General features: G+C 42.5%; 1 protein-coding gene across 1 annotated transcript in view; it reads right to left on the reverse strand.

Annotated features, from left to right (window-relative positions):
* The window catches only part of dpy19l3 (dpy-19 like C-mannosyltransferase 3), a gene marked incomplete at both ends in the record, with an annotated part of 352724 nt that overhangs the window by 174679 nt on the left and 163045 nt on the right, over positions 1 to 15000 (reverse strand). Inside the window, one exon of the mRNA XM_084308278.1 lies at positions 9194 to 9305. Within this exon, the coding sequence (XP_084164404.1) occupies positions 9194 to 9305 (112 nt within the window). The remainder of the gene's footprint in view (positions 1 to 9193; positions 9306 to 15000) is intronic.

Genomic DNA, 15000 nt, shown 5'->3' on the forward strand with positions numbered 1-15000 from the left:
ACAAGTCTGTGTGTATGTGTGTGATTAAGAGAGAGGCAGAGAGTCATACTAGGATGGAGGAGTCAGACAGACAGATACAATACAATACCAATATAAAGAAAGCCAGCCAGACAGACAGACAGACAGACAGACAGACAGACAGACAGACAGACAGACAGACAGACAGACAGACAGACAGACAGACAGACAGACAGACAGACAGACAGGCAGGCAGGCAGGCAGGCAGGCAGGCAGGCAGGCAGGCAGGCAGGCAGGCAGGCAGGCAGGCAGGCAGGCAGGCAGGCAGACAGACAGACAGACAGACAGACAGACAGACAGACAGACAGACAGACAGACAGACAGACAGACAGACAGACAGACAGACCACAGTGACCACAGTGTTACCACAGTGACTCCTAGTGACACCTAGTGGCCATGAGAGCAGTGAGTTCACAGTATGAAAGGGATGTAGGGCCGTAGACAATTAATAATGTCTTTGCAGTGAGTCATCCCAGGAATAGACATGATAATTTAACTGCAATCACTGGCAAGCTCACTTATTTGCTGTTAACACATCAGTCTGACTGTGAATGAATGAATTAATTATGTGTATACTGTATATTCTACAGATTCAACATGTTGATTCAAGCTTGCACCAAATAAAGTAGTTAGGCCAGAATGACTTACTACCATAGTGTATTTATACCTGTATCACTCTACATAATACTACAACTCTGTATGTACTATCTTATTAGCACTATACTCAGTAGTACTAATCCATGTATTTTATACCCAGTTTAATCACCTTCAAATGTATTGTCAAATGTATACAATGAAAATAGGTTTGGCATCCAACCAGACTGCAAATGTAACAGTAAAGTGCGATAGTAATATACATACATAATATACGTACATAATATGTATGTATATTACTATCGCACTTTACTGTTACATTTGCAGTCTGGTTGGATGCCAAACCTATTTTCAGTGTATACATTTGACAATACATTTGAATCTAATATAATCTATAAGGTTATTGCATTAACTCATTCACTGCCAACCAACGAGTATACTCGTTATTGGGCGCCAATCGTTGAACGCCAACAACGAGTATAATCGTTATTTGATCGTTATTTCTTTTATTTGATATTTCTATTCATTACAGGCACACAGATTCGGGGGTTAACATGGGGAATCAGCCTGATAATATAAAAGTGCAATACCGACCGCATCACGCTAGAAGGCGGTATCGAGCACCCTTTATACCCTTGTATCTTTCTCTGTGGGACGGCAAAACGTCTCCGGTTTCATGTTTCCTTGTCGGCCGAGGGCAGCCTGTTCCATCGAAGCGCGTCAAATAACCCCGATCCATATGTTGTGGTGGATTATGCCGTGGGCCAAATGGACATTGGATATACCAGATGGCGATCAAACAATTGGAATATTATTTTTGGAATACTCTCGATCACAGGTAAGAGTGATCTGATGTTAATTTTAGCTTGATCCTGCAATGCTTTTACACCGATCGGGCTGATAAGCGTATGTTCAATACGAATGCCATTACTGACAATCACATAATCAGAAACGACCCCCCCCCCCCCCCCCCCCTTTCATGCATTCATGATGGAACATAATACCTATGATATAGATTTGATTTCGAGATAAAAGCATATACAGGCAAGAAATGGCAACGTCTATAGTGGAATCGACGTATAGGGCTTTAACTCAGGATTTCATGAATTACCCTAGACCGCTCTAAAACCATACTTCCTGACATATTAAACGATAGATATGTGATGTCAAATGGGCCATAGTATTGTATCCATAGCTATAATATAGAATATAGTTATAGCTCTACAAACAAGGTGACTCAGTCCTATCTTTTAAAGCGTGGCAATGCGACCACAGGGCCATGGCTAATCCCTGCCAGTCAATGAGTTAAGACAACTAATATAATGCAGATAACCGAATGTTTAACAAAACTGAACCTTTGTATGTGTGTTTCAATTAATCAATTCAATGTGCGTTCCATGTGTCCATTGTTGTTGTTGTTGTTGTTGTTGTTGTTGTTGTTGTTGTTGTTGTTGTTGTTGTTGTTGTTGTTGTTGTCTGCTATTTATCCAATGTTTGTATGGCACAAAATACATTTCTGAAAGAACTAATAAATAATCAATCAATTTAACACTTTAATCGTCATGGGTTAAATTCATAATTTACCATCCCTCGCCAGCTCTATTTGTCTATGGAGAAGTTCCCCTTCTTTGCAGGGCTATAACTTTTTAAATTCTATTGCTAAATTGCCATTATTATGGCCCATTCAATGTCCTATATGTATTGTTCAGGGTGTAGCAACGTTAAACTTTTTCATTCACATATTCATACTAAAATATGGTCTAAAGTATAAGTATGTTTTTATCGTTTTCTGCAGCTTTCTTCAGAACGTGATTTATAGCCCTAAATGCATTATATTGATGATCAAATACAGTTTGGTAGGAATCTGTGCGAGATAAAAAATTTCAACTGGACGTGGTTCTAGAAGTTTCTACGCATCATCTGATGATGACCGGATGGGCGGGGGATCGTTTATAATTCCGTGGGCAGCGTTAGATGATTCATACAGAGTGGGTCATATGTTCATCAGATCAGTTAGTATAGAAGACGTTCGAAAATAACGCTGAATCTTACCGTGGCTTCCTCGCGCCGCTGGCAGATGAGCGTGGAACAGAATTTTTTCTATTATGGGATAGAGAAATGCCCGATCCATTTCCAGGTTGTATAATAGTATATACGTCCAAATCATGTTGTTTTTTCGAGTTATTTGCACCGATCGATGTTCACTGTGTCAATACGGAGTCTCTCTAACGATAGCGAGTGCCCGGACCACATATGGATGAGCACTACCGGTTCAAAGGTTAATTTCCGGTTGGCGATCTGCCGATCGGCCACCAGATGGCGCTCTTGAACCGCTAGAGAGATGAGCGGAGCTTTGCAGTGTGTCTCAGGGCTCCGGAAAGGAAATATGATTTCGATGACAGATTTTTGAAATATTGACATCAAAGACGAGTTACGGCGTCTTCGGCAGAATGAGCATGGCTAGGAATGACGTGTAAACTCGTTCACGGCGATCATAGTGTTAAAGTGGGCTAATGCTAAAAAAAAACAGATGATTTGAAATGCCAAATATTTTATTGGATTCAATGAATGATGCCTCTCGCATTAAATCATTGTAAAACAAAACTAAATGTTTTACATTTACATTTATATTTAGCTGACTTTTATCTTTATCTTGGCTTTTATCCAAAGTGACTTACAAGTTCAAGTTCTGTACAACAAGTCAGCAGGAAGGGTACAACTCTGGCAGCTAAGGGTAAGTAACATTGTCCGTCAAACAGAGTCTAACTTGAGTGCTACAGTCTTGAGTGCATAGTAGTATAGACATATTAGCATAGTAGGTAGTAATAGAGGCAGGCTACTTAGTAACAAAGTGCATAATAGTAAATGACAAAGGTTAGTAGTTTTCTTTTCTTTCAGATATTGATCTGAAGAAGTGTGTTTTTAGTGGTCAAATGTGGAAAATTGGGGCGGGTTTCAGCTGTCCTGACTGTGATGGTTTCAGCTGTCCTGACTGTGGTGGTTTCAGCTGTCCTGACTGTGATGGTTTCAGCTGTCCTGACTGTGGTGGTTTCAGCTGTCCTGACTGTGACGGTTTCAGCTGTCCTGACTGTGACGGTTTCAGCTGTCCTGACTGTGATGGTTTCAGCTGTCCTGACTGTGGTGGTTTCAGCTGTCCTGACTGTGACGGTTTCAGCTGTCCTGACTGTGATGGTTTCAGCTGTCCTGACTGTTATGGTTTCAGCTGTCCTGACTGTGATGGTTTCTGTGACGGTTTCAGCTGTCCTGACTGTGGTGGTTTCAGCTGTCCTGACTGTGATGGTTTCAGCTGTCCTGACTGTTATGGTTTCAGCTGTCCTGACTGTGATGGTTTCAGCTGTCCTGACTGTGACGGTTTCAGCTGTCCTGACTGTGGTGGTTTCAGCTGTCCTGACTGTGGTGGTTTCAGCTGTCCTGACTGTGATGGTTTCAGCTGTCCTGACTGTGATGGTTTCAGCTGTCCTGACTGTGACGGTTTCAGCTGTCCTGACTGTGATGGTTTCAGCTGTCCTGACTGACGGTTTCAGCTGTCCTGACTGTGATGGTTTCAGCTGTCCTGACTGTGACGGTTTCAGCTGTCCTGACTGTGACGGTTTCAGCTGTCCTGACTGTGACGGTTTCAGCTGTCCTGACTGTGACGGTTTCAGCTGTCCTGACTGTGGTGGTTTCAGCTGTCCTGACTGGGGTGGTTTCAGCTGTCCTGACTGTGATGGTTTCAGCTGTCCTGACTGTGATGGTTTCAGCTGTCATGACTGTGACGGTTTCAGCTGTCCTGACTGTGATGGTTTCAGCTGTCCTGACTGTGACGGTTTCAGCTGTCCTGACTGTGATGGTTTCAGCTGTCCTGACTGTGACGGTTTCAGCTGTCCTGACTGTGATGGTTTCAGCTGTCCTGACTGTGATGGTTTCAGCTGTCATGACTGTGACGGTTTCAGCTGTCCTGACTGGTGGGAAGTTTGTTCCCTCATTGTGGACAGAGGACCGAGAATAGCATGCTTCGTTTTGAGGACACCGCAGGAGCTCGGATAGTAGTGGATCTGAGGCGGCCAGAAGATGCAAAGTGCAGGGGTCTTGATGACTCACAGACTACGAGCTAACTCAGGGACTAACTGACTAACTGCAGCTTTGCAATGGACAATTATATCTGTCCCTCTCCTTTGGTTCCTGGACAATGCAGTGGTTTGTCAAGATGTTTTTAGTGAGTGAGATTAACATCTTTCAACTCTTAAATCTCTGGACTACGTCTATCATTCTGCCCCCAGATGTATTACTGGTGATGACATATATTATACCCACCACTGTGTCGTTTACGAAAAGGTTGGATGGCTTTCTCTGGTTGAAAGACATAACTATCATTGGTATTTGTTTATTTTTAAAGCTTTTTTGTAAGCATCCCCCTTACATCACAACACTGTTGGAATGGAATCTTGGAACCTATTCTACACGTTAAACAGACTGATTGACTCAAATGACTGGTCCGGTTCCTCGAGTTTGCTCTGAACTGCTTTTTCCTTTGACGCGTCCAACACACCCTCCTACTGACTCAGAAGCTGAAGGTTCTTCGTTATCTTGCTGCATTTAAAGGTCCCCTGTCTTATAAATGGCCTTTTCCAGTGTTTAGCATTGTTTTCTAGCAATGTGGGGTTGTATCAATGGGGTCTGTGTCTCTAATTCTCATTTTGGCTCATTTTGGCGCATCAGTCCAGTTCAGTTGTCAAGAGATCCTCCCCCACTGAACTAAACCATTCTGAATTTCGCGTACCTCTGACGTAGAAGAATTCTCATCTGCATAACTAACGCCCCCTCTATGGTTGTAGCGCACACTCAACCATTATGTATTGCAGTCTGCAAGAAAATGCGTGGAATTGAAGTTTAACAGTTAGTTAGCATTGGGTTAGCATTTAAAAACGTTATGAGCAAAACGGGCAAGATATGTTGTGCTGTTTCTGACTGCCAAGCAGCGAATACCTCCTTGCATTCATTTCCTGATGATGTCGTGATCCGCCAGCAATGGGCCAAGTTTGTTTTGTTTTTGGAGACCCGCCGAATGTTTGTCCCAACTGCTCGGAGTCGGGACAAATAATGCTGGGATGATTGATGACTTTATAATGCTGGGATGATTTCCAGGATGATTTCCAGGATGTTACTAAAGAAGGGAGATGTACAGAGTAATCGAGAATTCGGGACCCGAAAAGAAAATATCGAATCAGTAAGTACAAATGTCGTAATTAGTCATGATTCACTGTCTGGGTTATATTTATTATGGACAGAAGTTGTCAAATCATTACTCAGCAACTGTCAACTGTCTGCACATGTGTCAATAGTGTATTAAAGTTACTATTTTACTGTAGCGTTTCTGCGTTTTGCGATTTTCCTCTTTCTTATACAGTAGGAAGGGGGAAGAACGTGGGTGTTCCTATGACTTGTATTCAGCTTATAGCTTCGAAACTCCACTTATTTAGTTTTTACAATGTCAAAGCCTTTTAAATATAATCAAAACGTTCCCGCATTTCTGTCCGCTTTATCGTTTTATGACATAAATCTGATAGTGTATGCACGTTCACACAAGGGGGAGTCGGATTCTGGCAGGGAGTCCGAATTCGGCACAACACCGGCTGAGGCATTATTTGTCGCCGAGTTGAGAGCTTCCCAGAGTCCAGACTACAGCTGGGCAATCACCTACAATGGCGATTGCCTAGAGCGAACTATTGAATATTATTATGAAGAGGAAGAGGACAAACGGTGATGATCCATCCATAACATAAGGTGCGTTTTCACCAGATTATGTTGGATTCTAGTATTTTCAAACAGGCTGGATGTAACGTTGGTTGGTGACTGTGACTCAAAGCGCTTTGCGAGTATGGGCGGAGCCCAGCCAAAAACCGCTTGAAATCTTGAAGTGGAAAAATGCTGCTTTAAAAAAAAACGTACAGATGTGTTCCATAGACTCACAGGAATTGTGTAACATTGCCCAAATAGTGAAAGGAATAGCAAAACAGGGGACCTTTAAAAGTATGATCTCTGACCACTGTGTTTCGACTTGTAACTGTCTTAAGTGATTTTTATTGTTGATTCTTATTTGTTGTGCCTATACGTATGAATCTACTGATAATTGTGTCTTGTCCTGTAAGCTCATTGTCGCTGTAAATTAGGGTAACCTCAGTGTCACACAAGTTGAAATAAATGTTTTAAATTAATTGAAATTAAACCCTTACCTAAAGTGAAACTTAACATGGATGTAAACAAAGAGGACAGTGTAAAGGTTCTATGAAGTTCTAAAGGTGTTATGGGGTGGTTATTTCAGCTTGTAGATTAAAGCATGACTATAGAACAAGGGGGGTAGACATAACAACCTTGGTACACGGACATATTGGAATTTGTCTTTGCATATCCCTCTAGCAAAATAACTATAAATATTCACTCCTTTATGGAAGTCATAGCACCGGGCAGCCGGCATCCCATCTGCTGAAGCAGTTACAGTGATTTAAAGGCACAGTCAGTATTATGGCTTCTGCAAGGCGCTAGAAGGGTCATGGACACACTTACTGGAGGTTCCATCACAGCCCAGCACAATTCATAACCAGGATCCACTTCCTTGACTGTAAAACTCCACCCAACACAATTCCACAATCCTACTTGCAAATCAGTGTGCTGCTCACGGCTGATATCATCTCGTGAACACAAATAGCCATGTAAAAAATGTTGTGTTCCTTACTGAAACTGAAAAAGATAATAAGATGTGGACTGGACAATAGAAATAAAATATAATATTTTCTATTATCTATTTATAGTTACATACAATTATATATTATATTTTCTAAAATAATATAAGATATTTTGAATGGCATTTTCTGTTTGGAAATTGGGAGAGAGAGAGAGAGATGGGGAGGACATGCAGCACATGTCATGGGCCAGATTCTAACCCAGGACGCTGCGGTTACGCTGAGCGTATATATGTGGTGCGCCACTGGGAAGCCTCTACGATGCTACGTTTCTGATGCTAGCTCTCCAACACTAGCTTTCTGCCACTAGCCTTCTGATGCTAGCTTTCTGATGCTAGCTCTCCAACACTAGCTTTCTGCCACTAGCTTTCTGATGCTAGCTCTCCAACACTAGTTTTCTGCCGCTAGCTTTCTGACACTACAGTAGCTCTCTGCCACTAGCTTTCTGCCACTAGCTTTCTGCTACTAGCTTTCTGACACTAGCTTTCTGATGCTAGCTCTCCAACACTAGTTTTCTGCTGCTAGCTTTCTGACACTACAGTAGCTCTCTGCCACTAGCTTTCTGCCACTAGCTTTCTGCTACTAGCTTTCTGATGCTAGCTCTCCAACACTAGCTTTCTGCCACTAGATTTCTGATGCTAGCTCTCCAACACTAGCTTTCTGCCACTAGCTTTCTGCTACTAGCTCTCCAACACTAGCTTTCAGCCGCTAGCTTTCTGCCGCTAGATTAATGACACTAGCTCTCTGACACTAGCTCTCTGACACTAGCTTTCTGCCACTAGCTCTCCAACACTAGCTCTCTGACACTAGCTTTCTGCCACTAGATTTCTGCCACTAGCTCTCCAACACTAGCTCTCTGACACTAGCTCTCTGACACTAGCTTTCTGCCACTAGCTTTCTGCCACTAGCTCTCCAACACTAGCTCTCTGACACTAGCTTTCTGCCACTAGCTCTCCAACACTAGCTCTCTGACACTAGCTTTCTGATGCTAGCTCTCCAACACCAGTTTTCTGCCGCTAGCTTTCTGACACTACAGTAGCTCTCTGCCACTAGCTTTCTGCTACTAGCTCTCCAACACTAGCTTTCTGCCGCTAGCTTTCTGCCGCTAGATTAATGACACTAGCTCTCTGACACTAGCTCTCTGACACTAGCTTTCTGCCACTAGCTCTCTGACACTAGCTTTCTGCCACTAGCTCTCCAACACTAGCTCTCTGACACTAGCTTTCTGCCACTAGCTTTCTGCCACTAGCTATCCAACACTAGCTCTCTGACACTAGCTTTCTGCCACTAGCTATCCAACACTAGCTCTCTGACACTAGCTTTCTGCCACTAGCTTTCTACCACTAGCTCTCCAATACTAGCTCTCTGACACTAGCTTTCCGATGCTAGCATTCTGACGCTAGCATTCTGATGGGGATCATCCCTATGTTCCCCGGGTCCTATGTTCCCCGGGAATTTTTATAAATTTGTATTATTTTATTAATTATTAATGTCCGCCTTGTTTCGAACGGTTAAGCTTAGGCCCTCGTTCAAACTGGTTAAGGTTAGAGTTTGGAATCAGGGCTGGTGGTCTAAAATTTTCAATCTATCAATCTATCAATCAATCAAAGCGGGGAACATAGAACCCGGGGAACATAGGACCCGGGGAGCATAGACATGCTCCCTTCTGATGCTAGCTTTCTGATGCTAGCTTTCCTATTTTATTAAAAAAAATTCATTTTCAATTATCCTTTGATGCATTTGTTCAGTTTGCATGAGACAAAATACTGATGGCTCCTTTAACCTTTGGCTCTGATAAATAGGATAAGTATCTAAGCATTTTTTAAGTGAAATCAGTATACCGTTCTTCTGCTGTTGCAACGCAGGACATTTAGGAACAACAACCACAGGTCCTTCCCACATACTCCATAGGCTGCAAGGACACACATATGACCCGTCCAGATATACTTCATCCTGTATGAGGGAGAGTGAGAGAGAGAGAGAGAGAGAGAGAGAGAGAGATGAGAGAGAGAGAGAGAGAGAGAGAGAGAGAGAAGAGAGAGAGAGAGAGAGAGAGAGAGAGAGAGAGAGAGAGAGAGAGAGAGAAGAGAGAGAGAGAGTTTTGAATTTGAAAAATATATGCATTTTACATATGAAAATTATATGTGCAACCAGACAGAAACAAAGACAAAAAAAACATTACAAACCAGACAGCAACGTTTTAAAAACCAAGTGACAACATTCCTTCCTCCTCAAGTGTGCATAACACACCATTAACGCCCCAAACCCCTCACAAACCCTGTCGCGTTGACTTTGGTCTATTTACAGTATGTGCTGAGACACACCCCTTTTGACTTTTTGGTCAATATCTTCCAAACACAATTATTAGAAAACAACACGTCATATAAAAAAGATTGTTCCAGTAAGTTTAGGAGGATATTTAAGTTTTTCTGACTATATGGGTCATTGGGGCAGATTTGTAGAGTGGGACTAGCTGTATTCATGCAGGTTTTGTGTATATCCGAACTATGTGTAGGAGTTATGACCGTTCAACGTTCAACACTGTGACCGTTAACCTCTCCATTTGCATGTTCTTGGTATCTAGGGACATCTATGAACCTAAGTGTATTCCCAGTGTCAGAAATGTTGCGTCTGTTACTATGCTTGAGTAAATTGTAATGAACCAAAGGAGAATATCAATTATTATTTTCCCATATTTGATGGTGAATAACACCATGCAAAACATTGACCAAAAGTGGAAAATTGCCACTGAGCTCATTCAGCACCAAGTCATACATCTATGGATCCGCCCCCAAATCTCCTCTTTCCAATGGCAGCGTTACATCTGGATTTAGTACCACCAGACACCTGTTGCAGGGCAGCAAAGACTGTGAATGAAATCTCCTGCAAGTACAGTTACTTTTGTATAATGCCCATAGTTTTTTTTCTAGACGTAAAGAAACAATATATGTTTTATTTTATGGCTATAGCATTGAGGTTTGTTTGATCCGTGAGATATAATCACAATTTTCACGTCAATATTTGTAAATGAAAAATGGTTGGACTAGGTTTGTGTGCGGCTGGTGTGAGCTGGGTAATGTAGTTTTATGAAACGTCCCTTGAAAGCCCTGGGTCTCCTCTTTCTTAGGATTACAACGATTTCATGACCGCATCATGTCCTTGCGTCTAAATCTATTAGCTCATATTTCACTAATAACCCTAAAAAATCATTGGTAAACAAATGCAGTGTTGAAAATATACACTTTGACTGTTGTATTGATAGGGTTAGGGTCTTTACTCTTGGCTACATTTGAAAAAGAAACGCAACATCACTTAATACGGACTGTATTGATCTATTTGTGAGGTGAAATAAATCTCAGCCCGGGTACCGATCGGGCATAAGAGGTTAATTATAGCGCCCCCCATTAGGCCAATTGAGGTAATATTACAAGAATCACGGCCGTGGCATGCTATCAGCCTATGTGGCAAGTTTCATCCATCATGTAGCTGTCGAGCTATGCTGCACACACACACACTTTTTTTGTATATTTATACAGTATTATATACTGCATTACATTTCAATGCTACTCGACCATAATTGTTCTGCTGATACTATACTAACGTTATTGCTTAGTGTAGTATTCTATTTTAATTGATGCCTTATTTTATTCTATTCTATTTTAAATAAATGTCATTGTTGCTGTATAAGTCAAGGGACCAAAAACACAAAAGAATGTCCCTCTCCTGCAGAGACAGACCGAATAAACATTTTTCCATAACGTTTCATCAAGAAAGTCAGTATCCTCCTCTAGTGTGTAATCACCAGCTTGTAACAGTGGAAACAGTTGTTATGATATATAAAACATATTTGAACTGAGTTGAAATTAAGTCAAAGAGGGCGAGAGAGAGATAGAGAGAGAGAGAGATAGAGAGAGAGAGAGATAGAGAGAGAGAGAGAGAGAGAGAGAGAGAGAGAGAGAGAGAGAGAGAGAGAGAGAGAGAGAGAGAGAGAGAGAGAGTGCGTGAGAGAGAGAGAGGGAGAGAGAGAGAGAGAGAGAGAGAGAGAGAGAGAGAGAGAGAGAGAGGTGTTAACAGTCCAGGAGAGAGGTTGTGTTCCTAGGAGTTCCTAGAACCTCCTAATTTTAGGCTGAAAACTGGAAAAAAAAACTGGAGAAAAAGAAAAAAGACACTCAACTGGAATAAACCCGGACATCCCTACAAGGAACTAAAGAGGATTATACCAATTTCTAGTGGAACAGTGCTTTGTTGGAGTCATAAAGAAGTAAATATCACTGGACTGAGAGGTCTACATCACAAACCAAAACCTGGATATCTCTACAAGGAGACACAAAAAAAACAATACCAACTTCTAGTGGACTTAGGCTTTGTTGGAGTCATAACAGAGTCATAACAGAGTAAGTACTATAAGAGGCCTACCAAAAACTGAATAATACTGACATTTTAGTTAGACATTTTAGCTAAAACATCTACAATTATAAACTGGATAGAAATCTTGGTTTGAACCAGACACCTTGGCAGACAACCAGGAGGTGTGAAGCTCTTGAACTCTTGGAACAATGGAAACAGGGCCACACAGCCCCCCTGATTCAAATGCAAATGCTAATGCAGATCAAACACATTCAAAGCTCCCTGCAGTCCCCTACCCAGAGGGTACAAAGGGCACAGATAAGAAACATTTCAAGGAAGAATTCTTAATAGCAAATCCAGACACACTTTTTGCAGACCGGGAAAGCTCTGGACGCATATCCAACCTAATTTTCCACACTGAAAACGTCACGGCATGGCAAGTTGCAACACTAGACCACCATCCCACTGCAACAAAAAGGGGAAATAAGTCCTCACGTACACTGGAGATAGAGACAGATGAGAACCAAATGGTTGTACACTTCTACAATACAGGAACAGTAATGGTCCAGGGCAACATAACCCCCTTTGTAAAAAACGTCTCCAAAATCAAAGAGACTGCACTAAAGACAACCATCTCCAGTGAAAACACCCCCAGTGAAGACCCACCCACAACAGACCATTGCTGCTTCACCGAGGTGAAACAGATGAAGGAGATGTTTTCAAAGATAGAATGCAAGCAAGTGGAAATGGAGCAAAAAATTACAGCCCCCCCCCCCACCCAACACAGAGCAAAAGGACTCCCTGCCTGCTCTCTGGACCTTGGTGAGAACACTCACGGACAGGATAGAAGAGGTGTTGAAACAGAACAATGCACTCAAAGAAGAGATGCAAACAGCCAAATCGGAGTCGGCAGAAATGCGGACATCCATGGGTAAAGTGGAAGAGGTGTCGAAAGACATCAATCTAATCAGGCAGGAAATGCAAAACCTCAAAGAGACGTCAACAGCCATACCAGCTCTGACCACCGAACAGCCCCATAAAACAGAGACAGTAATTCAAGATGAAGATGAGGACAACCAACAACAAACAACATCAACAGACACTCAAGACACCCCATGTCCAACATCACCCACCAGACCTCAAGAAGGTCCACAAATTGTACTCCTCATGGACTCAAACGGGAGATATGTAGAGGAAGGAAAACTCTTCCCAAACCACAGAGTTATGAAACTAAAGTGCCAGAATACCTATCGGGCTGTAGAACTACTGCAAGAAGACAACCTGGGATCCCCCAGCCACATCATAATACACACAGGCACAAACAACTTGAGAACGCAGACAAGGGAGGAGGTGACCAAATCTGTCATGGAAGTAGTCAAAAAAGCCACGTCAACATTTCCCAGTGCAAAAGTAGTAATCTCTGCACTGCTACCCAGATGGGATTACCACACAGACTACATACAAAGTATTAATGCACAGATCTCCAGAAACTGTGCAATGAAGAAAAACGTCTACATGGCAGCTCACCCCACCATAGACCTGGACAGCCTGCATGACGATGTTCACATCCTCAAAAGAGCAGTCCCTAACTTCGCAAAGACCCTGAAAGACGTCGCACTAAACCGTAGCCCTACCACATCCTACAAGAGCAACAGAGGGATGAACACCCCACCCAGAGCCACGCCCAGAAGACCTTTTGCACCTAGAGAACAACAGGCTACAACCAGAGACCACCCTGCACCCCAGGCCAGGTCCACGCCCGACCTGCAAAGAATGCATCACACATATGCACAGGCCGCCCAATTTCGACCTGCCCCCCTCCTGCAGACCCCCCCCCCCCCCCCCCCCAGTAAATGCATATCCTGCCAACCCCACAACACACATACACACAGCACATGCCACCACCAACCCCATACCACACAAATGTACAGGTCAACCCCACGACCGACAGATCTCCACCCGGGGAGCTGACCGTGCATCAGATGATCAGCAAGATCTTCTCATTTGTGGTCCAGGACAAAACCACTGGAATATAACACTGTAATAATGGAATACAAATCTTTTACCATTTCAAGCTGGAATATACAAGGTCTGAGGTCAACTGCCCTTGGAACAAAGAGCAGAAACCCAGACTTTACCACAGAAATGTCAAACACAGACATCATGGTCCTACAAGAGACATGGCACAGAGGAAACAGTCCTAATGGCTGTCCTGCAAACTACAGAGAGCTGCTGGTACCATCCACCAAGCTAACAGGGGTCAAACAGGGGAGAGACTCTGGAGGCATGCTAATATGGTACAAATCAGAACTAACCCACTCCATAAAGCTAATCAAAACCGGAGTTTTTTTCATCTGGTTAAAAATAAATAAGGAACTTACATCAACCGAGAAAGATATCTACCTGTGTGCCACCTACATCCCCCCAATTGAATCCCCATACTACAAGGAAGACATGTTCCTAATCCTACAAGACGAAGAAAGCGAGGAAAAATAAAATAAAAAAATATGCATGACAAATGGTATGATAACGATTGTAAAAATCTCAGGAAGAAATGAAGGAACCTATCAAACCAAAAACACAGAGACCCAGACAACCAGAACACACGTCTCCAATACAGTGAAACACTGAAACATTACAAAAACACAATCAGAAAAAAAAGAGACCAACATGTTAGAAACCAGCTACAAGATATAGAGGAATCTATAAAAACAAACAACTTCTGGGAAAACTGGAACAAAATAAACAAAGTACACCACGAGGAGCTACCCATCCAAAATGGAGATGTATGGGTAAACCACTTCTCCAATCTCTTTAGCCCAATACAAAAAAATGAACAACAAAAACACATACAAGATAAACTACAAAGCCTGGAGTCAACCATAAAAGACTACCAGAACCCGCTAGACTCCCCAATTACACTACAAGAACTACAGGACAAAATAAAATCACTTAAAACCAAGAAGGCCTGCGGAGCGGATGGTATCCTAAATGAAATGATCATATTCACATACTCAAAATTCCAATTGGCTATACTAAAACTCCTTAACATTGTCCTTAGCTCCGGGATCTTCCCCAATATCTGGAACCAAGGACTCATAACACCGCTCCACAAAAAGGGAGACAAATATGACCCAAACAATTACCGTGGGATCTGTGTCAACAGCAACCTTGGAAAAATCCTCTGTATGATCATTAACCACAGACTCACACATTTCCTCACAAACAACAATACCTTGAGCAAATCACAGATTGGCTTCCTACCAAATCACCGTACAACAGACCACATTCTCACCCTCAG

The sequence above is a fragment of the Notolepis coatsorum genome, assembly GCF_963971535.1.
Source record: "Notolepis coatsorum genome assembly, chromosome: 2".
NCBI classification, from domain to species: Eukaryota; Metazoa; Chordata; class Actinopteri; order Aulopiformes; family Paralepididae; genus Notolepis; species Notolepis coatsorum.